General features: G+C 43.4%; 1 protein-coding gene across 3 annotated transcripts in view; it reads right to left on the minus strand.

The window, feature by feature from the left end:
• Positions 1–24,996, minus strand: part of znf423 (zinc finger protein 423) — a 170,003-nt gene that overhangs the window by 9,636 nt on the left and 135,371 nt on the right. For all 3 annotated transcript variants that reach the window (XM_053677968.1, XM_053677967.1, XM_047154935.2), the window contains exons 6-7: positions 14,042–14,173; positions 9,217–9,332 (exon numbers count right to left, since the gene is read on the minus strand). In XM_053677968.1, coding sequence (XP_053533943.1) covers positions 9,217–9,332; positions 14,042–14,173 — 248 coding nt within the window. The remainder of the gene's footprint in view (positions 1–9,216; positions 9,333–14,041; positions 14,174–24,996) is intronic.

Below are 24,996 nucleotides of genomic sequence, written 5' to 3' on the forward strand. Positions count from 1 at the left end.
CACCACTTGGAAATCACTCGCTGTTGCTGAGGACGGCCCCACATGGACAGCCTAAAGATACACTGAAACCATGAAGATGGCTTTGGACTGCAGTTGATACAAACTGTTTTCTACGATGGCTTAAGACTATAATTGCTATGATAGTTTTAGGAATGAAATTGCCATGAACAGTTTTTCACTCTCTTCTCCATCACTGAACAGTTGAGACTTCATGTGAAAATGATAATGAATTTCTTGGTTACACAGTTGCACGTTTTGACTGTATAGCACACAGTGCTATATAGTCCGAGAGAATTATTTGTAATTGCACTATTTGGTGTCACCCAGATGATGATGGGTTCCCTTTTGAGTCAGGTTCCTCTCAAGGTTTCTTCCTCATGCCGTCTCAGGGAGTGTTTGCTTTCCACCGTCAAATCCGTCGACTTGCTCATTAGGGATAAATTTATACATGAATATCTGGAATTTATATATTTCCTTAAAGCTGCTTTGTGATAATATCTAATGTTAAAAGCACTCTAGAAATTAAATTGAATATATTTGTTGATGGGAAGCACATTTGCCTCGCACCTCGGGGATTCAGGGTGCAACTCCCACCTCCGCCCTGTGTGTGGAGCTTGCATGTTCTCTCCGTGCTTCAGAGGGTTTTCCTCTGGGTACTCTGGTTTCCTTCCCAGTCCAGTGACATGTGTGGTAGGCTGATTGACATTTCCAAATTGTCCATAGTGTGTGAATTTGTGTGCGATCATGCCCTGCGATGGGTTGGCACCCAGTCCAGGATGTCCCCCGCCTCGTGCCCGGAGTTCCCTGGGATAGGCTCTAGCCTCCCCGTGACCCTGTGTAGGATGTGGTACAGAAAATGGATGTATGGATGCATAGATGTTGGTGGAAACCAAATGTCCCCATAAGGACAGGACTATCTGACGGATTTGAGTTTGTGGGGACATTTTTACCCCCATAGCTTTCCTTTTGGTTATTGAGGTTGAGTTTAGGATTAGATTTCCATGTAGCCATAGAAATAATAATTATAATAATAATAATTATGTCAATCACAGTTTCTCACAAGGATCTCAAGACAAATGTGTGTGTGTGTGTGTGTGTGTGTGCGTGTGTGTGTTTGCTCATTGTTTACAGCCATCTTCTTGGGGACAGACTCGTACGTCACTGTCAATGCTGTGACAGGTACTGCCCCAATCTGGCAATCTGCAAGCGTGACAACACCACAGCATGCAGAGAAGAGCTGTAGCACCACCGAAAAGCCCTGCTCAACTGTCATGTCTAACAGGGGAACACAAACTACACGCACACTGCCAGAGCAGAGTCTGTTTTGTCCCTCCTCCTGCTCTCATGTCGTGTCTGTCCCCGTCTCCTCTCAGTTTCCTGTGTGTCACAGACAGGAACGAGAAAAACAGTGTCAGCAGCAGCAAGTAAAGGGCTAAAGAACTGTGTGGCAGATATGAGGACAAGGTTTACCGTGTTCCCGACGGATCCTTTCCCCTCTTCTCCTTCCCTCCCCTCTCTCTTTCTCCTCCTCCCTTTCTTTCTCTCACACCACTCCTCAAATTATTCAATTTAGAGCAGACGCCACATCTCCCTGTGTGCCGAGCTGCTGAAGTTCACTCTATCTCGCTCTCGTGCTCCCTCCGTCTCTGTCTTTCCGTCCCTCTGCTTCATCTATCCCTTCATTTCTCAAAACCCTCTTATAGATCATCGTCTCGAGGAGGGGTGCTCTGTGAATAAAGCGAAGGATCTGTGTGTGTGTGTGTGTGTGTGTACTTGTGTCGACAGCTACATCTTGGAAAGTGTGGAGAATTTGCAAACTGATGCATACTTCCATCACTATTCATTATACGCACACAACCCCACGCAGACCCACATGCGCAGACACACACAGAGCCCAAACCGGTGTCCCATGTTGTAATAAAATGAATTCGAATGTCTTGATTTTCTCCGAAGATTTGTGCTGCACCATGGTGAGCGGTTTTGATTTGAATTCACCATGCCACAAACTCATCCGAGTCTCCGGCTCAGCAAGAGAGCAGGAACAAAACAACAACAAAACAAGTAAACAACTTAAACATGTCCCCTCCTGCTCTGGCTTACTCTAGTGCCAGGCAGCGGTCCACTGTGTGTGTGTGTGTGTGTGTGTGTTCCCTGAACTCCCTGACAAACCTCCTGTAAGCCATGATCTCACTGTCTGGAAATATGAAAACAACATACACAAATGACATAACAGTATAATCACATCAGTGCATTAATAAGAGTGTGATATCATTCATTTACTTTCATTATCAGTTTATAACAACGCTCCAATTATGGAGTCCTCTACATGACCTATTTGTGTTTTATTCCATTGCAGTGAAGCTTGTGGTGGAGTTTCTACTCAGATACAGGCTGAGGGATGGGTGTATGAGTGTATGTGTGGTGGGGAAGGTGGTGGTGCTGGTGGGGAGTGTAGAGGGTTTAGAGGTGTGTGTGCTCTTCTCAGCCCAATGCTCATAGCTTTAAACTGGAGCTGCTGCCTATATTGCAGTCCCCAGGTTACACCTCAAGTAGCCAGCCAATCAACAGTGAAGGGGGGATTGGGGAGACTGTGTGTGTGTGTGTGTGTGTGTGTGTGTGTGTGTGTGTGTGTGTGTGTGTTGGGGTTAGGGGTCTGAAGAGAGCCCCCCAGATCCCCATTCTAATAAAACACTGTGCCATTCCACAAGCTAGGGCAGCTGGGACATGGGCAGACAGCCACACGCGCACACACACACACACACACACACACACACACACACACACAAAATACAAGTGTATGTCAGCAACATAAACCCAACAATATTTACAGTGATCATAAACCTAAATAATATAAAATGTAAGCTAAATCTGCTCATGCAACATGAACTAGAGACAGGCATCATGGTCATTTTGACAGCTTGAATACTTGACAGAGGAAATTAATACCGAGTACTTTTATCCAGAGAACAGAAACAGGTTTCATCTCACCAACTCGTATTGTTCATGAGCCCCTTAAAAGCAAGATTCTGAGTAACATATAATCTGTTATCTGTGTTGTTTTCTCTTAAACTAGGGAGGGGGTTGGGCTAAAAGGACTGGATCTCTTTCTTTGCTATGTATAATTAGCAAGCAGTGCCGAGCCACACTATAACTATAACTCCAGGTTAAGGTAAGTCATAGCATGGCATAATGGGGATAATAATATCTATTTAATACATACTGTGTTTCTTTATAAAGAAAAGCTTTCATTTAAAACTAGTAAATTGTACAAATCGAACGCCTTGCAATGAATTGCTAGGGATCTATATTTGAAAATTCAAGTGCATGCTCATTTGGATAGTTTGAAGGATTTACCGTATCGTGTACCTTCATTGGAAAGGAATTAGAATAAAACTGAAAAATAAGGAATACTGAAAACTCTGAAAAGGTTTCACCAAATATCGCTCCAAGGGTGGAAATGGATATACGCTTTAATCATGTTCTATCGCTATTGAGAACTCTGTATAATAACATATGCGAACATATAATATTCAGCCCCTCCAAGATTTTGCAGTTGTGCGATCACAGGAATGAACGCAAAATCAAGCAAACTCTGCGGTATTGACAGGAGCTTGCAATTGTTCTAAATGATCAAGGATTTTACACAGATTTGGGCCAAGACGCATCATGTAGCATCATCGCAACGGACATTCAGCCAAAGCCCCTCTTCCATTCAGAGGCATCAAATATAAATACAGCTAAAAGGTCTAAGTTACCAACAAACATCACTGTGAAAGACCGTGCAAGACTATTCCGTGCAACTGCAATTTTGCCAATTCAAGTAGTTTTCCACACAAAAAAAAAAGCACAAGAAGAGTTGCATCACTTAAAAAAAAAAAATTAAGTCGCGGCGAAATCAAGCATTTTTGGCTGCGACAAATCACAAACTTGGCGAAATCCTGTACGAACTGAATAATGAAGTCATCTACCTCTTAATGTAATCCATGACTACACACACACACACACCTCACTGTGGTAAATAATATAAGTCATGTCTAGCTACTGTCTTTGCTTCCGCTTGATATTCTGACTTCAAATCTGAGGCAATGGCACACTGTATTAATAGTAGATACGCTCTGCACCGTACTTACTTGGTTTCAGTGTTTCTGAATGTTAGTGCATGTTTCAGAGGCCACAGTTAAGGCTACAGTACAGATCAGGACTTCCACAGCGCCAGAAATGATTGTCATGTTATCTGTGCAGTCTTTAAAAACAGTCAGTTCCCACCTACATTACAACTGTAACCGATCCCAAAACCTGCATGACGATTATGGCACCGTTTCTGCAAGAATTCATGTTGTTGATTTCTACTGGACATCAAGTGATATAAAATGGATTCGAAGAAGTTGTAAAGATATTTGCAGATACTTAAACCTAGTAACTGCAATGTATTTAAACTGCAAATAATACTAGTAGTTCCAACAGTGTTTTTAATAAACGCACCATATACACACATTGTGTATACTGGCATTTGCGAACACACACACACACACACACACACACACACACACACACACACACACACACAAAACATTGTTACATCACTCTGCTTTTCATTGGGAGAGAACTCACGGGCCTCAAATATTCAACACTCTCAGGTTGTCAAGGGGAGGGAGCAGGCATCAACAAACAAGCGCAAAGACCATTCCCAACCAACACACACACCACACACACCACACACTCACCCAAACCGCTGACTGTAGTTAAATATTTAGCAGTGCTAAAGGAGACAGTGTATATGCACGCACACACACACACACACACACACACACACACACACACACACACACACACGAGGGTGCTTGTCTGGTCGTGGGGGAATTGAAGCGCCCCCTGGAGGGCTGCCATATAGGCAGCAGTATGTAAATATGAGGCAGGTTGTCAGCGGATGACAGCAGCGGCCACGGAGGGGCCAACAGTGGGGCAGGATGGAATGTGTCGGGAAGGATAGCTAGAGAAACAAAACAACAGCTGAACGAAAATACTCTCCCTCCCTCACACACACATATGTACACATGCACAGTGTGAAGAAAGTCTCTGAAGTTTCCAGCAAAGAGCTAGGATCTGGCGGAGTGGGCCTAGCTGTGCTGATCAGGGCAAAGCATCACTTATTCACTAGCTTACGACTGCACTATTTATGGGGCACAAGGGAGAGTCAAGGAAAGAGAGAGAGAGAGAGAGAGCACGAGAGAGAGAGAGAGAGAGAGAGAGCACGCAAGAGAGAGAGAGAGCACGAGCAAGCAGTACAGAGAAGTTAAAATATACATGTGGCTGCTCATATATGGGTGAGAGAGTGGCAGAAAGAACACGAAAAACAGAAAAAGGAGAATAATGGAGTTAGAAACTGTTAGTGGTTCTGTCTGAGTGAGAGGCAGAGGGGGGAAATGGGCAATGCAGGAGGGAGACAACATGATGCAGTGCAGTGAGTGTCCTGCAAAGACTCATGGGAAGGTGGAGGATTAACGGAGGCCGGCCATGAGAGGGTTAGGGCATGTAGACTAGGTTCCTCCATCCATCCAGCCTCATTAACACACACACACATACACACACACACACGCACGCACGCAAAGTCAAATTAAAACCACTGAGTCAAACTAAAGACAGATGGAGGACCCTATTTACGCAGTTTAATGTTAACCATTACATAAAAAAAAATAATTCAGTACATGTGGAAACCTGGTGTAACCTTAAACAGGGGTTAAGTTAGAATGAACATATTATCAGGGATAATATATATCTACACCCATATTTCTGTAACGCTGCTTTGTGACAATGTCATTATACAAATCAAATAGAATAGAATTGAATTGGTGTATCAGAAGGTGTAGTCAGGTGTGCTGTTGTGATGTCCAATCAAATCCTTAATAATATATGATAATAATCTATTAATTAATCGTACAATGTTCGATGCATGATAATTCGTAACGGTCTACAGTAGTTTACATCTAGTTGAGCCTTGTTGATGAGTGAGGTCAGAGGAGAATGACCTGACAGGAGCTTTGAGCTGACAGGAATGCTACAGTAACTCAAATAATCACTCTTTACCACCTTTTTGAGCAGAAAAGCATCTCAGAAAGAACAGCATGTCGAACAGATGGGCAACAACAACAGAGGATTACATCAGGTTCCACTCCTGTCAGGCAAGAACAGAACAGGAATCGGAGGCTGCAACTGGACAGTTAAAGAATAAACTTGCCTGGACTTTTTTTTTTTTTTTCCAAATTGACAGCTATCTAGTTTCAGTGAGCCTGTGCTCAGTGCAGCTTTAGATTCCTGTTCTTGGCTGACAGGAGTAGAACCAGATGTAGTCTTCTGAAAATGTTCCTGTTAACTTGGCCAGTGAATGTATGTGATGGATGAATTAATTCTCTGCATTGTAATTGGTTAGTACTTATTAATCCTGAAATGATGTTACATCAGTATTGTACATCGACTAAACTAGACTGTAAGCCTTCACTTGAACCCCACTCCGGCCGGGAGCTCCAGGTCTGGCATGGATGTAGGGGGCCATAAGGGGACAGAGGGATGGAAGGAAAGATAGAGGAGGGAGACTGCACCCACTGGGTCTTCAGCTGGAGCGAATATCTTGGTCGTCCAGCCTCGGGGCGAGGTGGACAGTGACCGACAGGGTCCAGCGCTACTCCTGCTGCTAAATGGACTGACCGGCCATATGCCCAGCACCGCCGGCTCTACATCACTGTCACGCCATGGCTGGGGGTGGGGCTACATGCAGTGACCGAGAGGATGGGGGGCTTATGGGAGATTTAGGTCACACCCCCTCCTATTGCCTCCCTGAAAAGATTAAGGTAGATGTATTGACTTGAGCAGGCTATTAACCTCACATCTAACTAACAACACTGACTCCACCTCCCCTCTCACACATATTCACACACACCAGTGTATGCAGTGTGCAGGCTGGTGGTCCATAGCTCAGGAAGATGAATGCAGCATAGGCGAGGGCAGGATGGAGCTGACCCCAGCTGCCCACTGGAGCTTCACAGAGCTGAGTTATACACCAGCCTGCCCTCCTCAATCTGTCTGACCTATAAGCAGCACAGAGAAGAGTCAAAGAAATCTATTATGCAGGGACGGGACGGGGCTCAACCTAGTGTAGCGCACGCAACCAACAACTACTGAATAATGGGGACTGATAAATACTTTTCAGTGGATAAAACACACTACAGAAGGCCATTACTATTCTATAAAACCCGCAGAAACCTGAGATCCTGAACCTAAAAAGGGTCTTCAGTGCCAGAAACATCTGTAACATAAAACACTTTTTTTTTTTTTTTTTACTATTAACTAATTTAATAGACCATGCAAACGATAATTCAATTATTTTAAACACAGTTTGCAGTGAGCTTAACATAGTTGACATTGTTTCGTAGCTCCATAATTATTTAAAGTCTACATGTTTTTAGATTTACTTAGGTTTGGAGTAAACCCCAGTCAATTCCAGGGACCTGTCAAATAACTATAAGAATTCGTTAATAAATATGATAACTTTAATGAAATCGGGTTGTGAGGCCACCAATGTAATTCAATTAAAACAGTCATGAACCTATGCTTCACAGACTCTTTGGGGGTCCCTGGACCCCACTTTGAGAAGCACTGGGAAAGATAAAGTTTTGACATGTAATTGATTGTACCACTAGATTAGATTTTTTATTATTATTATTGTTATTATTAGTATTGTTAATAATATTAAAGTGTATCAGATTTTAGTGGTGTACCATTAGTGAAAAGAGCTTTGGTGGTGGGCTAGGAGAAGAGCACTATTGCAAGCATCCTTTTTCCACTGGCATCAATGCTTTTCTGAAAACTGCTTTTCGGAACATTTTTATCATATTTTTTGCTGCTTTAGAAATTATTTCTCTGGCATGAATGAGATAAGATAAAGTAGGTGCATGTACTGTATAAGGTATTTATGACCTGCGTAAGCACTTAAAACCTTATGTAATTAGAGACACCTGGCGTGTTTGGTAGCCATTAAGTGTCTTTAGGGCTTTCCTGCATATGTGTGTGTATAGAGAGAGAGAGAGAGAGAGAGAGAGAGAGAGAGAGAGAGAGAGAGAGAGGCTCATCTGGAAAGGAGTGTTGTAAAACTCATGAATAAGGTTACAGTAACTCAAGCCCATTTCTGATGACCTGTCAACAATCCACACTGAACACTTGCTCTGTGTACTTGAGCGTAAACCTGTTGGGCATAGAGCTGTCTGTCTAGGATGTGTCTAGCCTCCTCCCACTATACACACACACACACACACACACGCACACACAAACAGATATAGATAGATATAAAATCTATCTATATATAACCTAATCTATAATCTGTTTTTGATGGACAGATAGATTTTTTTGGGTTTTTATCATTTTTCCTATTACTTTTCATAACTTTAATGATTTTTTTTTTAAATAACTTGAATGACTTTCATAAAATTATATAACGGACAGGTGTGGAACATGAATGATCAAAAGTGTTTCTGAACACTATAACTACTTTGAACAAGAGAACTAGGCTGTAATAACGTGGACTATTTTACATGTAAAACATGCTGCATTACATTCGTCTTGCGTTCCAAAAACATTCACATAAGAATGATGTGATGAAGGGCGCGTCTCGTTATCCATGACATTGTTAAATCTCCGGCTCTCAGCCCCTCACTGAACAGAGCAGACGCAGAGAGAGGTGTGAGTGCAGCGGGGAAGCAAGACCTCACGCTTGCAGGACAGTACTGGTGATATTTGGGAAGTTTGTCCAAAAAGTGGCTAGAGTTGTCGTTAGGCAAAAAAGTCGCTAAAGGGGTCAGAAAAGCATTAAGTTGGCAACACTGCCCTGCAAAGACAGCTAGATAAAAGGCAGGCTAAACTCCGCCTCCCCCCAGCAGAAAGAAAATACAGAGGGAGAGGGAACGCAGGGTTTTTCATTTATGCACATTCTATATGTAATTACATTTAAAACAACATACAAAACATATCCACAGCAGGTGATCTGACTGATTTGCAAAACATTGGACCTAATTGTTGCTGTCTTTATGATACACCTTGTTTCCCCTTTATCTTACATCTGCATCTCAGGTGATGGACATGACTTTCAGTCTGAGGTTCAGTGTAGACAGCTTTATCGGCTACGTACAAAACTGGAGTGTCGAGGTCAGTGAAGAGTTAGTGACTAACCTGCAGCTCAGTCTGGAAGAAGAACTTCTGCGGACACTGTGAGCAATCATAGATCTTGTCTTCCTGCCCGTGCACGGCGAAGATATGCTGCTGCAACTTATTGGCCTGGACGAACACTGGAGGATGAGAAAAGGGAAGAAAAGAATCAGATGATCATCTAAAAACTTTCAGTCACTCTCTCAGGGAACAGAAGTGATGTCAGACGGTGATTGAGTTGGTGGACAAGAACAAATCATAGAAGACAACACCACAGACTCCTACCATTAGTGCAAGAGAACGTAAAAGTGCACGGACATGACGCAAGCGGACATATGGGGTAAGAAGAAAAAGTTTTATGTCTCTCTATGTGAGAAAGAGGGATGATATAAAGAAATGAGTGGAGGGATGGAAGCTCTACGTAGACCGTACTATACCCTCAAGTGGTACAGACTTGTGATATTTATCAATAAATCATCCCCCAGCCCTTTCCCCAGGATTTTCAGTTCTGTTCCTGTGTTTCTATTTTTTTTCCCCCATTTCAGTAAACTTAACTTGAAATGTGTCTAGAAAACATGAATTATTAAAACACCCTATTCATAAGCCACACAGGAGTTCACCTAAAAAAACAAAGGCCTGCATACCTACTCTATGTATGTGTGTGTGTGTGGGGGGTCGATGTAGAGAGCTGGACAAAGAATGAGAAAGGAGAGATGAAGAGCACAAAAATGAGCAGGACAAATTGTTGGACAACATGACACACCAGGGAGATGGAAATGGAAAAACAAACAGTGACTCACTGTTGGAGAAAAAAAAAACCCCAACAACCCCAGATTAAAAAAGCACAAGGAATTCAAGAGTATTTAACAGGTCAGTGGTGAACATTGAAAAGATGGAGAGAAAAAAAACAAAACAGTCAGGTTAATATGGCAGAAAAATAGAGGGCTGGGGGTTGAACATCAGTCAGTAATGCTGACACGCTCAAATAATGATTTCTGATTCCCAAGCATCAGTTGACATGACAAGCAGTTCAAAGTGACTTTCAAAAGTGTCCATGAACATAACACCCAACACACACAAACACACACACACTCACACACATACACATAGCAGGTTAGCTAAAAGCACACGTACATCGAGGGCTCTGCCCTGGAGAGATTGATCGGATTACATGACTTCTCTATAAAGCTGCCCTTTATTCTCTGACCTCTGCTAATGCTCTCTGCTAAACATACACACACACACACACACACACACACACACACACACACACATACATGTAACTGGCTCACCATAAAGACACAAACGCTAAGCCTTTCAAATCAAAGTTACCAGAGAGCCTCAAAAAAACTCGAGCGTTCTCATGTCACGCCTCCCGAATCAGTTATCGTCCCTCCTAACACTGTTACATTGTCTCATAATTAGAGACGCACGATACTAAATTTCTCAGCTGATACCGATAACTGATTATTCGGAGTGATATCGGCCGATCCCGATAGTTCTGCCTTTTATACCTTCTTTTAAATGAATAATAATTAATTCCACGATTCTGAAAGAAATGCACATAAAAACTTTATTCTCTCCATTTCAATTACGTCTCTCCATCTCTATTACGTCTCGTGTTATTTCATGTAACGGTTTGACTTTTCGGCCAGGTGAGTTTTATTTAACGTCTGATCTGAACATATGATAAGGCGTTAAAGTAGTTTTAAATACTTATTAGGTGTCTCCTGTATTGTCGTAAAAATATCATCATTGGCTAAACTGTAGATATTGCTCTGCTTATATATAAATTTATACCGTGGTCTGTCTGAAACTTCAATTCTGATTGGCTGGAAGGTGCGAGCGTATAATGCATAGGTATCTCCAGTCAGTTTAATCATCATTGTAAATTAATGCGCTGCCTATAAACAACTGTAACCATAGTAAGATATAGTTACAGATGCATGCAGCGGTTAAACTCACAGCTCTTCATTATTAGTAGAGACTCGGCAGACGCGGGTAATTCACACACGCACGATCTCTCTCTCTAATAACTATTTATTATAATTCTTTCAAATAAACGTAATCTTATCACATGACTTTATCTCTGTGTATGATTTAGAGTGAGCAGAACTCTAGATCTATCTAGATCCTGTATATAAAATAACTAATGAAAATGACCCGTTATGTTTATCCTTTCAGTTAAATTTTGTAAACATGACTGTAAACATCAAGGACAGATTTAACTCATCAGTACTGACAAGCGCCCATGGTATAAGCGGGATAATCCACGGCTCTGTGTGCGTTACACGATTTTAATGCACTCCGCTTCATATTGGGTGGGTCTTTGGCTCCACATCGAGCATTAAAATCATGTTATGCACACCTAGTCATGGATTATCCCTTACATACTGATTATTAAAATCCAATATATTTAAAATGTAGCATCTTTATGGTTAGCGTAAAAAGGTTTGTGTGTGTGTGTGTGTGGTGCTACAGCATTACTGATGTTGGGGTTGATAGCATAATGTAAGTGGCCATTCAATTAGCCAAAAATAAACAGTAGGCCTCTTCCAACTAAAGGCCGCTTCCAACTAAAGGCCTCTTCCAACTAAAGCCTTCTTGTAAGTAAGTAAGTGAAAGATAATTTTAAAAAAGTTATTTGGAAGAGCCTATAAATGAACAAGCTTTACAATCAGAAACGAGTCTGCGTTGACTGTGAAAATAGGGTTGATTTGAAATTGTTAGTAAAGATGATAAGGGCTCATCCTCATGGGTGCTTTGTTATGTTTATGCATTTTGAGATGTGCTGATGAGTGTGTTGCTGTCCAGAAAGCGTAATCCGTCATACTTGACTGATTTATCTGTTTAAAGGCTGTTTGTGTCTTCCTGAAGGACACCCAGGTTTGTCATGTCACCAACTCTTAGCTAATTGCATTCTACACTTTACAATTCCAATGAGCTCTGCTCTTAAATTAATTCTGATATCTGTTTCAACAGCAGCTGTTTCACACTCTCATTATAAATATGATGAACATACTCAGAATCATTTCAGCTTCTCCTTGCTCTGTTCCTCTCACTTCTCTAGCAGGCTAAACCGGGGTAGCTGGCATGCTCTGCCCAGGAGGCCTCCAGTCCCACCAGACATCTCAACAGGGAGGTCAGAACTCATTAACTTTACCGTGAGTGCATCGGGAGAGCCGGACTGCCCGGGACACCTGGACTCCTCCATGCTGACCTTTATTACACCTTTATTATTCCTGTGCTACATAAGATCCTGTCATAATATTTTCTTTCTGAATTATGTCCATAGAGAAATATATCCTGAAAGTGTGGTCATTTTATTATTATTCTTTTTATTTTTTTATTTCACTGAGATTATATTCAGTTCTAAAGTCACAGCCAGACTAGAAATTTGCAGTTTACATCTTGAGAAATAGGCCAAACTGGAAAATTATCCTACTGTATCCATTCCATCTATTTTGGTGTTTAGCTGTGACTCAGCATTTTACCTGTGGCTAGCTGTGTCGTGGTGAGACGGAGGAAAATGTTTGAAAGCAATTCAAGTTAAATCGAGAGCTTAAATCAAGTCCGTAGGTCAAGTGCATATGCAACGTTTTGTTAGTTAGGAGTCTGTTGGCCGTCTGCTTTGCTTGCTTGCTAATCTGTACAGTTTAGTTGCTAGCAAGCTAGCGTACCATGCTGCCTGTTTCCATTATGGATTACTTTTTATACAGGTCGAGAACTATTTAGACAAAATCTCATGCCTCATCCTGCCTACTGATAAAATTAGCGCTTTTCAGATGTTTTGTAATACTGTGTTGTAATACAAAGTACTAGTACTGTCTATTCAGCAGTCCACACAGGATTTTACAGAGGTTTTTTTTTTTTTTTGTGATTTTCTTGCGGTCAAACCTGCTTGATTTTTTTTGGAGCTCCCCCCCCGAAAGCTACACGAATTGCCGAAATTGCAATTGCACAAAATTGTTTTGCACGGCTTTTCGCAGTGATGTTTATAAACGAGACCTTTTAGCTGTACTCATGTTCGATGTATGTAAATTGAAGAGGGCTTTAGCTGTATGCGAGTTGCGATGTTGTCACGTGACGTGTCTTGATCCGAATCTAATTTAGAAAAAATTGCAAGCTTGCATTCATGTCGGTGGTCGCAAAATCGCTAAATCCTGGATTCAGCTATCAGTTCTGCAATTAGCAAACAATGCAGAAGTTCACCAAACTTGGATTCACATGAATTTATTTGCACTGGAAGACTGTGATATGAAACTGTTGATCACGGGAAATTCCTTTTAACGGGATGAGATTTAGTTCCTGAAATGTTGCTGACGCAAAGCAAGTGTAACTGAGCCTTCGCGCTCTCCTACACAAGGCACTTCATGTTATGGATCCAAAGAGTTCACAGCTGTTTTTCTGCTTATCCATGCAGCCTCATATTAATATAATTTGTTAATTAAATTCAATTAATTAGCTAGACAAGGAGACTGAAAATATAGAAGAATCAGCCAGCAGAGAGGATACAAAAAAATGAGTGTAGTTATTAAGATTAGGTTCAAAACAAACTCATCTGTTTAATTGCACACAATTAGGGCATGTGCAAGAGAGCATGTAATGGAGTACGTCTGCAGTTCCATACGCACAGAACCTGAGCAACTGCATGCAATCATGCGTCATTAACCTGCATGAATGAGTGCACGTATCAGTAAGTGGGCGGATAGTGTAAGTGATCGGCCCGGGCCTGTAATTTCTGAACATATGTACGTATGTGTGCGCAGAGTAGACGTCCCATCCACCCACACACGCCTTCACTGCCCCTGACCCTACGCCCCCGACCCTACGGGCAAGTCCCCCTTACCTGTGAAGCAGACGGGGCACTTGAAGGTGCCGCCCATGCCCTCGAAGCTGTGCTCGATCAGGTGGCATAAGAGTTTGGCTGGAGAGTCAAACATCTGGTTACACAGCTTGCACTCGTGATTGATGCCTTCCTCTGCAACAGAAGAGCGCATGATACAACAGGTTAGACACGCAGCAGTGGGGTCAGGCTGAGACATAGAGAAAAAGAAAAGAGGTAGACAGGAGAAGGAAGAAGTAGACACACACACGAACACAACTCGAATTTAAATCATCATCAGAAATGATGCAGAACTCAATGTCTTTATGGTTAGTGCTGAAAGTAATGTATTCAGCCTTGCTCTCTTTACTCTGCTCTGTCCAAGCTGACCATTCCATCCCCACTGTCCCTCCTCCTCCCTCTCCTGTCCTCCCTTTCCCAGTGCTGTCTTTTTCCCGACCGGTAATTGCCTGCCACCCCCCAGCACCGTGGGCGCCATGCCCTCCCCCCTGCCTGCAGCTCTATTTTAAGCTAGCCGCAGTGACATCAGTGGCCCCCTACCTCCAACCAGAGTAGGACAGATGAAAGGTGGGCGTTGGGTCCTAGCTGGGTGCCTCCGCTCCCTTCTTATCACCCACACGCCACACAGACCTGAGCGCTGCCCTCCTGCCGGCCACGCTGCATCAGCCTGCCCATCTCCAACCCCCCCACACACACACAAACAGATTCCCCCCTCCCTTCATGAAGATGGGGTGGCACAGAAGCCATAATGGAATCTAGCAAGCTCCAGGGGTGTGTGAGGTTAATAAACTCTTCAATCAACCACCCCTGCCATCGGGCAGACCTCCCAAACTCCTGTCCGAAAAACACGACCTCCGATGATTCCAATCTAAGCGCTGTCTCAAAGGCCTGAGCAGGGGAGCTCTAATCCTGTCTGAAAGGAGAGGGAGGGGTGGGAAAGCAGGTTAGCTCAGCTAGGTGTAGGGTTTAGAGTTTTTTTTTTTAAAGATAGATTGGCAAGGACAGAGCTTTGGTGTGTCTCCTCAAAGACGCTGGACTCTGAGACGATTCCCTTTGTAGAAGGGGGTTGGAATCAGTGGCGATATGGCATTCACAGGATATTTTGGATGAGCCATTGTTGGATAGCAGGATGAGAGGCTTTAAATGAGATAGAGAGTGAGAGAGAGAGAGAGAGAGAGAGAGAGAGGGAGAGAGGAAAGAGAGCGCAACGACACCAAAGAGAAACATTGGGGAAATGAGAGGGATATGGGGAGAGGAAGGAATTCTGCTAAAGAAAGCAGAAAACAAAGGGATAATTGGGCTGTCCAGCCAAAAGTAATGGTAGCTAGGGGGCCTGTGTGTGTGTATTGTGTGTGTGTGTGTGTGAGTGTGTGTTGTGTGTGTGTGTGTGATAAAAAAACATGCTCCTCTCTGTGAGCCCTGCTGTGGTTTGATCAGCAAGTGTGCAACATGCTCCATCATCTGTTTTTTAGCCTCTGCTCTAAGACTAAGCTCTCCACTCCAGTGTGTGTGTGTGTGTGTGTGTGTGTGTGTGTGCATGTAGGCATTGCTTGTTACCATCAACCAACCCCATGGTGTCAGGGAGAGTATTTGATCAGTGGAGCTGACATGCACTGCTTTGGGACAAAGACTGCAGTGTACTGAGGGGAGCCATCCTATAGCTAAAGACCAAAACCACACACACACACACACACACACACACACACACACACACACACACACACACACACACACACACACACAAAAAAAAAAAAAAAAAACCCCAAGCATGTAGGAAAACGAATCAGGCCATAAGAAGACAAGAGAAGCCTAATGGAGGACACATGGAGAGGCTGCCAAAAATGTTGCTAGCAAAAGCGCAATCACGCCAAAGAAACGGCTAAAAAGTTCACAGTCTCTTTTTTCTCTCTCTTGGAGGCAGACGGAGAGAGTGTTCCAGGTGTGTGCAAGTAAAATGCCTGCCTGGAAGCACACCACATTCAATTACAGCCTCTGCCAAACAGGAGGTTCGGTGCATGTAAAGGCATAGGGAATGGAGAGATAAACCGATTGATGGATCGATCAGCTAATCAGAGTCAGAGGACTCCATTGGAGTCGCCTCGTCGGCGAGGCACAGACGGCTCGATCGAGGAAACAGCGGGAAAATGTTAAACGCCTCAAACACCCTTTAAAGCCGTTTTAATCTCCCAGCATTATTACGGAGACAGAAGAGCTGCTCTGTTAGACCTGATCCAGGCAGAGGAAAGAACAACATATAGAATATATACTGTATCTGTAAAAAAAAAAAACCCCAAAAAACATGGGGAGCTCTATAAGTGATATCACTGACGTTACATATACGTACATGATAAGAATGTGATCGATACATTTACAGTATGTATACTTCAATATTCTGATAACAGGCAATCTCTAGGTTCACATGATTCTATCATTAATGGGATTTCTTTTTAATTATATTCCCCCTTCTCAAGCAATTCGAGTGCTCGCTCATTTTCTGTGTCGAGTACTTGATTTGTTGAAATGATTTATTGAAGTGCACTTTGTGCTACAGCTGCACTACAACTGCAACCTGCCAATAAACTCACCGTAAAAAAAAAAAAAAAAAAGGATGTGGCATAAAATTGCAAATTTCTTTAGAGTTGCTTTAGTGGCAAATATTTAGTTGGGAGTCTTTTATGGTTGAAATTTGCATGCTGCGGTCCTTTTTTGGAGCCAAGACTCTTCTCTACCTGGTTATGCTCCCCTCCCCAACCACACACACATCCAGCCAGGAGCCTATCCCAGGGAACTCGGAGCACAAGGTAGGCGACACCCTTGATGGTGTGCCAACCCATCGCAGGACACAAAATATCGCACACTCACACACTACAGACAATTTGGAAATGCCAATCAGCCTACAATGCATGTCACTGGACTGGGGGAGGAAACTGGAGTACACACTGGAATCCCCTGAAGCACGGGGTGAACATGCACACTCAGGGCAGGGCGGAGGCAGGATTCGAACCCCCACCCCTGGAGGTGCAAGGCAAACGTGCTAACCACTAAAGCCCAAAATATGCTTCATTTTTTACGCGTACGCTAGGAAGTACAGTACGGGTCACGCAAATTTCATCATTAGCAGAGTACGCGTGTACTGTATGCACGCTGGCAGATTTTTTCTAAGGTCGCACATGCGCATTAAATTCTTTTGCACTATTTAGTTGTTCCACAAGGTGGCAACAATGAGTCGGTGCCACTTATTCTTAAGGTAGTCGAAGAAAAAGGGAATAAATGGAAGAGACGGAAACAAGTGCAAGCTCTCAATCTTCTCTTTCTCTCTCTCTTTTTTAAAAAAAATTTCTTCTTCCTCTAGTAACAAGTGAAGTAGCATTTCTTTCTCCTTCATTGTCCTTCATGTGTTTGTGATTCTTCCTCGTTGTCGTCCTTCACACTAAGAGACCTGCTTTACTGCTCTGTACTGACTATTGTAGGCCAGGAGGGGTAGTGCAAGTTGTCGTAATGCGCAGGCGTCAACCGCCTGTGTGTGCGTATACCAAAGGCTTAAGCCACTGTGTGAATGTAAAATCCAGATGTCTTTATGTCTTTCATGAAATCTATATAACGCCTTAATGCCCTAATAATCCCCATCTCTGAACTGGCTACATCACTCTCTCCTCTCCACTAATAACTGGTGTGTGGTGGGTGTTCTAGCGGACAATGGCTGCCTTCGCATCATCCAGGTAGATGCTACACACTGGTGGTGGTTATACTATACTATGTAAAGTGCTTTGAGTGTCTAGAAAAGCGCTATATAAATGTAACTGTAACTTTTCTCTGCTATATTGCATTAAATAATGCGGATAATGACTGTATTATTAGTAGTGTATATGTAAACATACTCTCAGTTGACGGATTATAAGGAGTAACATGAGGAGGAGTGCAGGAGCAATGTGAAAAATGGCAGTATTTGTGCATTATTCCACCAACTAAGCATACCTCCATCGTGCACAAACACTGCAGTGGCTGCCGCTAAACCTTGGCCAATGTGCTTCCAGCTAATTGACCAGAGGGAGCCAGGTGGAGCTCTGGCCTGCACTCTTCCCCCGAGACAGACATGACTGTACTGAGCTCCCGTCCTCATCTCCCGCCTCTTGTCCTTGTCCTCCTCTTCCTCCTACACTATGTTCCTCTTCCTGTCCATCTCCCTCCACTTCCTTTCCTGCTCCCTCTCCCTGTTTCTTTCTCTCTCCTCCCACCACCCCCTGTAGCATGCTCTGGCACATAAATGAGCTGTGCGGATGGGAGCGGCGGTTCCCGCTGGGCTCGGCCCCTCTCGCCCCGGCCCTAAGGCCTGCAGCTCCGGCCCCAGATTGATGGACCGGATGGCGAGCGAGAGAGCAACGAGAGGGAGGGGGGGGGGAGATGGGGGCCAGGGCGAAAGAAGGGGTGGAGGCAACTGGGCTTCTCTAGGGGGTGAGCTCAAGGTGTGTTACCATGGCAACTCGGAGAGGGAGAGAAGGGAGAAGCGGCGGCGTGCTGAGCTTGACCCATGCTGGTGGGGGTGGCAATGTGGGCCAAAGCGGGAGTGTACGCACACACACACACACACGCACACACACTGCTGCAGAGCTGGAAGGGTCTCAGGAGCTACTGATTCCTACTCACTCCCACTTCCTGTCTTTCTTAGCACTTACACATAAATACACAGAGTACTGCAGTGCTGAGACAATACCAAGAGCTACAGAAACATACACACAATTCCACAACGTGAAACAATCTACACGATCTCTTAATACACAAGTTTCCCTCTTGCCCACTCAGACCCAGCTACAGTCCCTCTACATACCGTATTATACATGGACATCCATATGGTGCCTTCAGTGACTCAACAAAACATACAAAACACACACTCCCTTTAAGCGTGAGAGGTAAATTTGCTAACTCACCCTCCCTGTCTCACACTATCTCCCCTTCTCTCGATCCCTCCTGGCTGCGGGTCTAATTCGCACGTTTCCCATTATCTGCAGCAAATATTTCCGAAATGCTCTCTCTCTTGTTTGCTCCCTCAAGCGCTCTCTCTCTGGCTGCCAAACGGGATGGAGTCTCCGGCTTCGGATAGTTTTGGCAGCGGCGGACGGCATATGGAGCTGACCAGCTTGGAATCTCCTATCAGATTACATAACAGTGGGATGCTGGATCCCTCCAACATGCAGAAAACCGACCTTCATGCAAACTAGCAAACAAACAAAGTCTCCTTCCAAGGCACACGCCAAAGCCTCTTTTTTCCCCCCTCCTCTTCCTCTTTAACTATTCTGACCTCTCCAAGCCTCGTGCGTCGGAAAATTTCTTGAATGTCTATTTTTGAGTCTCGAAACTACATTCCCACTAGCTGCAGCTGTTTATGTACAGTACAAAGATGCGAATCGTTATCTATTAGATGTCCTGTATCATGTGAGACCTTCAGTGCTTTAACAAAGCAATTACTCTTCACTTCTCTGTTTAAGCCCTGTTACACGGTTCTTCTCCAGGGAACTTCATTACCCATAAAGCACTGCAGGAGCTCCTGCAGCACAAATGCACCACCAAAATAACACTCATCCTCCTGACACTTTTATTCATCTGTCCATAAAAACCCACTTTCAGTGTAGCTTTAAAAAAAAAAAAAATTTTTTAAACAAATCAGGTCCCCTCAGTACTATTAACTCCTCCCCACTTTTCAGTATTTGACCAATCAGCACACATCTACAAGTCCTGGTCTCCAGCAAGTCGGCCTGGTCTGGATGCGGCTGCCTGCTGGCCACCCAGCGCTAGCAGAAGCAGTCTCATTTCCACTCTCTCTCTCACGAACACACACACACACACACACACACACACACACACACACACACACAGATAAGTGGGCTGATAAAGAGATGGCACACTGTGAGGTGGGCAGTGTCCTGCAGCCCACTGCAATCAAAGCAGTGGAGAAATCAGCCAAAGGCAGGGCTGGAGCAGAGCAGGCAGGCTCAGTGCTGGGCATCGATGCAACACACTGACCTTGCCATGACCGTGCAAACAGTGATGGTCAAAAATCCAGGGCAATGTGTTACTGCTCTTTTTGATGGCCAGTGAAGTGTCAGTCACTGGGTCACTTATTTGCATGCCCTCACATGAACTTGATCTGTATATACACCTATAGACCGGATCGTAGCTTCCAATATATATATTTTTTGGCCAATGTATAATGTTGATGTTATCGAAAGTGCCTAAATAAAATGTGTCCAATCAGTGCGCCAATGAAGCATCCATGTGGTAAAGTCTTTATAAACAGTATTTCCTCCCTGGGCGCTATATACTCCTCTGTAAACCTCTGTTCAGCCACCTGTCTGACATTCACAGCATCTGTATGTCTCTCTCTCTCTCTATCTCACACACACACACAGACACACACACACACACACACGCCCCACACACTCTTACCATAAAGTCAAGTCATGCACTGGAAGCAGTTTCCAAACACTGAACATTCCTGGCCATATGTTTTGTGTGGTAAATCGGCAGTAAAATGCACGCCGGTAAATGTGTCACGTCTTGGCTGCCAAGGCAACAGCGCCATGAGTTTCTGTTTTGGCCCCCTCCAACAGCATGTGTATTTAAACCTTCTGTTTTTCACGTCATATTTGTGAAGTACTGTTGTGTCCTGGCTTCTCAAGTGTTCCTTAGTTTTCTTGGGTTTCTCAGTTTTGAGGGGGTGGCTTAAAGGATAGCACCTTTGCCTCGCACCTCTGGGTTTGGGGGTTTGAATCCTGCCTCCACATTGAGTGCGAGGGGCTTCCATGTACTTCCCTTCGGGTATTCCGGTTTCCTCTGTGTGCAACTGTGCCCTGAGATGGATTGGCAAGTCTCCCGAGTTTCCTGGGATACACTCCATCATGATATCATGTAGGATAAGTAGTATGGAGAATGGGTGGATGAACCGAATACTGGAATAGAGATCAACCGATATTGATTTTTTATAACCGATACCGATATTTTGCATGTTTATGTCCCCGAGAACCGATATTTATTTATTATTTTACTTGTGTTTTTCACACAACGATAACACCACCACTGAACTGAACAAACCGTTTTACTTATAACAATTTTGTAAATTTCGCATCCTCCTTGCATACAAAATAAAACAATACTCTTATTTATACAACGATAAATAGAGAGAACTGAAAGAGTGCAAAAAATCAATTAAGGGCACTGTTACAAAAGTTTGTCTCCATTTCTTAGCACCAAGCTGCTTAAATTCTCAAAACGCCCACAAGATGGCGCCATTCATTGGTGGATCCGATATTAAAAAAACGATAACCGATTATGGAAAAATGATTAAATATCAGGGGAAAATATCGTTGATCTCTATTCTGGAGTATGACTTTTGCGGAAATGCCTCTAAGAGCACCGGCATGGGTGGCATTGTTTGTATACTGTCCTGCGTACCCTTTCTACATCTGAAATAACAGTTCTAGCCGCTAGATGGCACATCCGTATCAGTTCTCATGTCAAGCTTTTAGCAATGAAACATTCCGGAGTACATATTTACCACTGTACAGCAGCACGATGATGTTAAGCACACGGACGAGCTCTGCTAGTTTCCTTCTAAAACTTTCCGCCATCATCATGATACCCCGTTGCCAACCGCAAAATTTGAATGCTGGCAATCTGTCTGTCTCTCTCGCACACACACATCCCCAGATTGTTAATTGCAGGAGAGAGGGTAATTACGGCTCCAGTCAGCAGTCAGTTGTGTTCGGGCCAGTGTTGCTGGCCAGGCCTGGTCTGTACGGAGTCTTATCGAATTTGAGGACTGGTGCTCAGTGTGGCCTGAGCAGCATGTCTTCTGGACTGGCTCTCACCCACACACACACACACAAAATTATCGGAACACACTACTATCTGATGCACAACCTTTAGAGAATGTGATAGGCTGCTTTTAAATGCAACGGCTGCCAGAGGACACAGATGTGTTAAACATCAGAAAAACGACAACTGACAAAAACACGCAAGTATTTTGAAAAGCACTCTGAAAGAGACAGCGTAGTCCTAAAAACTGACAAATATTAACAGTATGTGCTGTACGTGTGTGTGAGATCATTTGTACTGCATAAGTATGTGTACACACATATGTGCCTAATCCTATGCCCCTGGGTGCATTGTGGGGCTTTTGTTTTTTTTTTTTTTAAATGCACAAATGCATCTCGAAAGCAATTCCACAACAATAGTTCATTGTTGCCTCGGCCCATGAGGACACACCACACTCCTGGGACTTTATTTCTCTCCTCCCCCTTGATGCGAACACATATGCAATGCACAAATCCACATAATTACATCTGTTGTATATTTCGTGTGTTTGCACAGAAATGAAAACTGCAGCTCGGTTCCACTTTGTTCTGTATGATCGACTGTGCCTGCCCGCTGCCTGATTTTTCCTCTACACCCCTGCGTCTCCTTTTCTATCAGGACACCAACTATGTCTTTGGTCATGGTTGTGAATTATCTGCCTGCGAAAGAAGCCTGGAAAAAAAAACAGAAAAAAAAAAAACAAGGAAATATGAGGAAGCAGCAGGATGCTAATAATGCACCTCCAGCTGTTCAAGTTAACCTGCAAATGTGTCCATCTGTACCTCCAGAGAGAGAGAGGGAAAGAGAGGGAAAGAGAGAGAGAGGGGGAAAGAGAGAGAGAGTGATAGAGATGGGAGATCTGAATAGGTAAACAGTGGAGGAGCACAAAAATGTTGCAGATTTAATAGAGAATAAAAAAGGAAGAAAGAAAACAAGAAGGAGAGAGAAAGAGTGAGAGAGTGATTAGGTGGTGTGTATTGAGGTTGTTCTGGCAGGAAAGCAGCTCTGTGTAACAGTAGGAGTGACCTTGCTGGGTTTAGACCGTCCCTTCCCCTGCCCTGCATGCAGCTGTGCCCTGCCTCTGGACCTCCATGCTGGACACCATTACACACACACACAAATATATATCAGAGAGAACATTATACTGTACCTAACCCTAATCCTGCACTTTATGGTCAACCTTGTAAATATACAGTTGAACACCATAGCACGTCTATCCATGAACAATCCGTATTGCTCTTCTTCTAGCTTTCATCAGTGGCAAATTCTAACCACAAGGCTTGAGCACTCTCACCACAGCACTGACACAAAAACACAACAACACGGCCACATCTGTTAGACTCGTACCCGGGTCACACACACTGAATGAACCACCACCCAAATAATATCTGCACAGCAGTTATCCTAAGGTCCATTGATTGAGTAGAGGAAGGCTGGCTGGTACAGTAGCAACCAATAAAACACAGTCACTTAATGACCCATATGGTAGGTATTAGGTGTGTATTGCAATGTCATGATATGTATCTGTATCTGTTCTTCAAATCCTGTGCTCCAAATATTCAGATTTAAACCCAAAGAGGATTTTTTTGTTCTTCCTGGGTTTTTTTTTTTTTGGAGTTAAATATAGAAACATTGGAGAACATAATAACAATAAAATGAACAGAGGTAGACATGCCAGCACTGTCAGCACTTGGTCTGTGAAAACAATTCCTCATTACTCGAGTACGCAACTGGACGCAACTAGAGAATGTTTAGTGCACGGGACTGCTTTTAAAGCGCACCTATTTTGTTTTAGAGGTCTCGTACAATAGATTTACATGCATCCAAGTTCAAAAAACACTTTCATGTGCTTAAAAACGACTCGTTAAATGATCCGTTCGAAAGGATTTGTTCTAAACTCCTCCTTTCAGACAGTATACTCTGCTCTGATTGGTCAGATGTCCCAGTTTGTTGTGATTGGTCTACCACTGTCAGCGCGTTTCAAAAAGGAAACGCCCACTATCATAAGAGTTTCAGCTCTGTCTGTCATCGAGCAGCCGATGAAGACCAGAGGGCTTTTTGTTACTAACCTATGTAGGTTAGTAGAGGAAGTAAGTCTGGAATTACTAACGAGTCGTTTCAGCTGTTCAAAACCAGTTCCTTCTTTTGGGAGTCAATAACCCCGTTTGTCATGCGCTTTGATTCTTGAGACTTTACAGAAGTTTTTACACTCACAAACAGCTCAATAACACACTACATGAAAAGTAATATTTAAAAAAAAAAACATAATAGGTGCACTTTAAGCCTGCTTGCTGGGTTTTTCTTTTTTGGTTGTACCTGCCCGTGATATTTTCTAACATATTTAGTTGGTTCAATTCCCCGATTAGCCTAATTTCAACCCCTGAGACCCGGCCCAGGCAGTTACTACAGATCACTGCACGTCGGTCTCGTTTGTCTCATACTGTATGTGACATTTCGCCTGAATGTAAAAGCCTCCAGCTTGTACAAAGTTTTTGTTGTGCCCTGTGGGATCCCAGTCCTGATGCACCCCTCTATTCTCAACCAGATACCCTTGGAACCTTTCCCACAAGATTTAAAAAAACCCGTCGATATCTGCATTTATATCCGTTTAGAACACGTTATCTGTTCAACCTCAATAATATATCTGTATTTGGTTACATCACTCGTATTTATTTATTTTAAAAAAGCCCTACATTCTGGAACTTTAAGAAGATTTCCGAAACATAATTATGCAATATTCATACAAGGACCAAAAAAAAAGGCCAAATCTTCTGATAAGTACTACGGCTCATTCGGCATTGTGGAGACAACTGTCATTTGCTAAGCCTCTTTACAAAGTGAGCTGGGCCTCTGTCTCTGATGTCTCTGTTATTCCCTGTGTGGGGCGCTGCCTTTGATGTCACTTAATGGAACGGGTTTCTTTCTGCAGATTAGGGAATAGGGAATGAGAGAAAGAGAAGAGACCTCATCTTCCTGTAGGATGATGGAGAAGTCTGCCTGAAATCCACTTTCCTCTGAACACAAATCTCTCATCATTCCTTGATCCATGTATGATGTCTGGGGTTTCTGAGCCAGTATCACCCAACATACTTCAGCTTCTCACCCTGCCC

The sequence above is a fragment of the Ictalurus punctatus genome, chromosome 4 (genome assembly GCF_001660625.3).
Source record: "Ictalurus punctatus breed USDA103 chromosome 4, Coco_2.0, whole genome shotgun sequence".
Classification (NCBI taxonomy): Eukaryota; Metazoa; Chordata; class Actinopteri; order Siluriformes; family Ictaluridae; genus Ictalurus; species Ictalurus punctatus.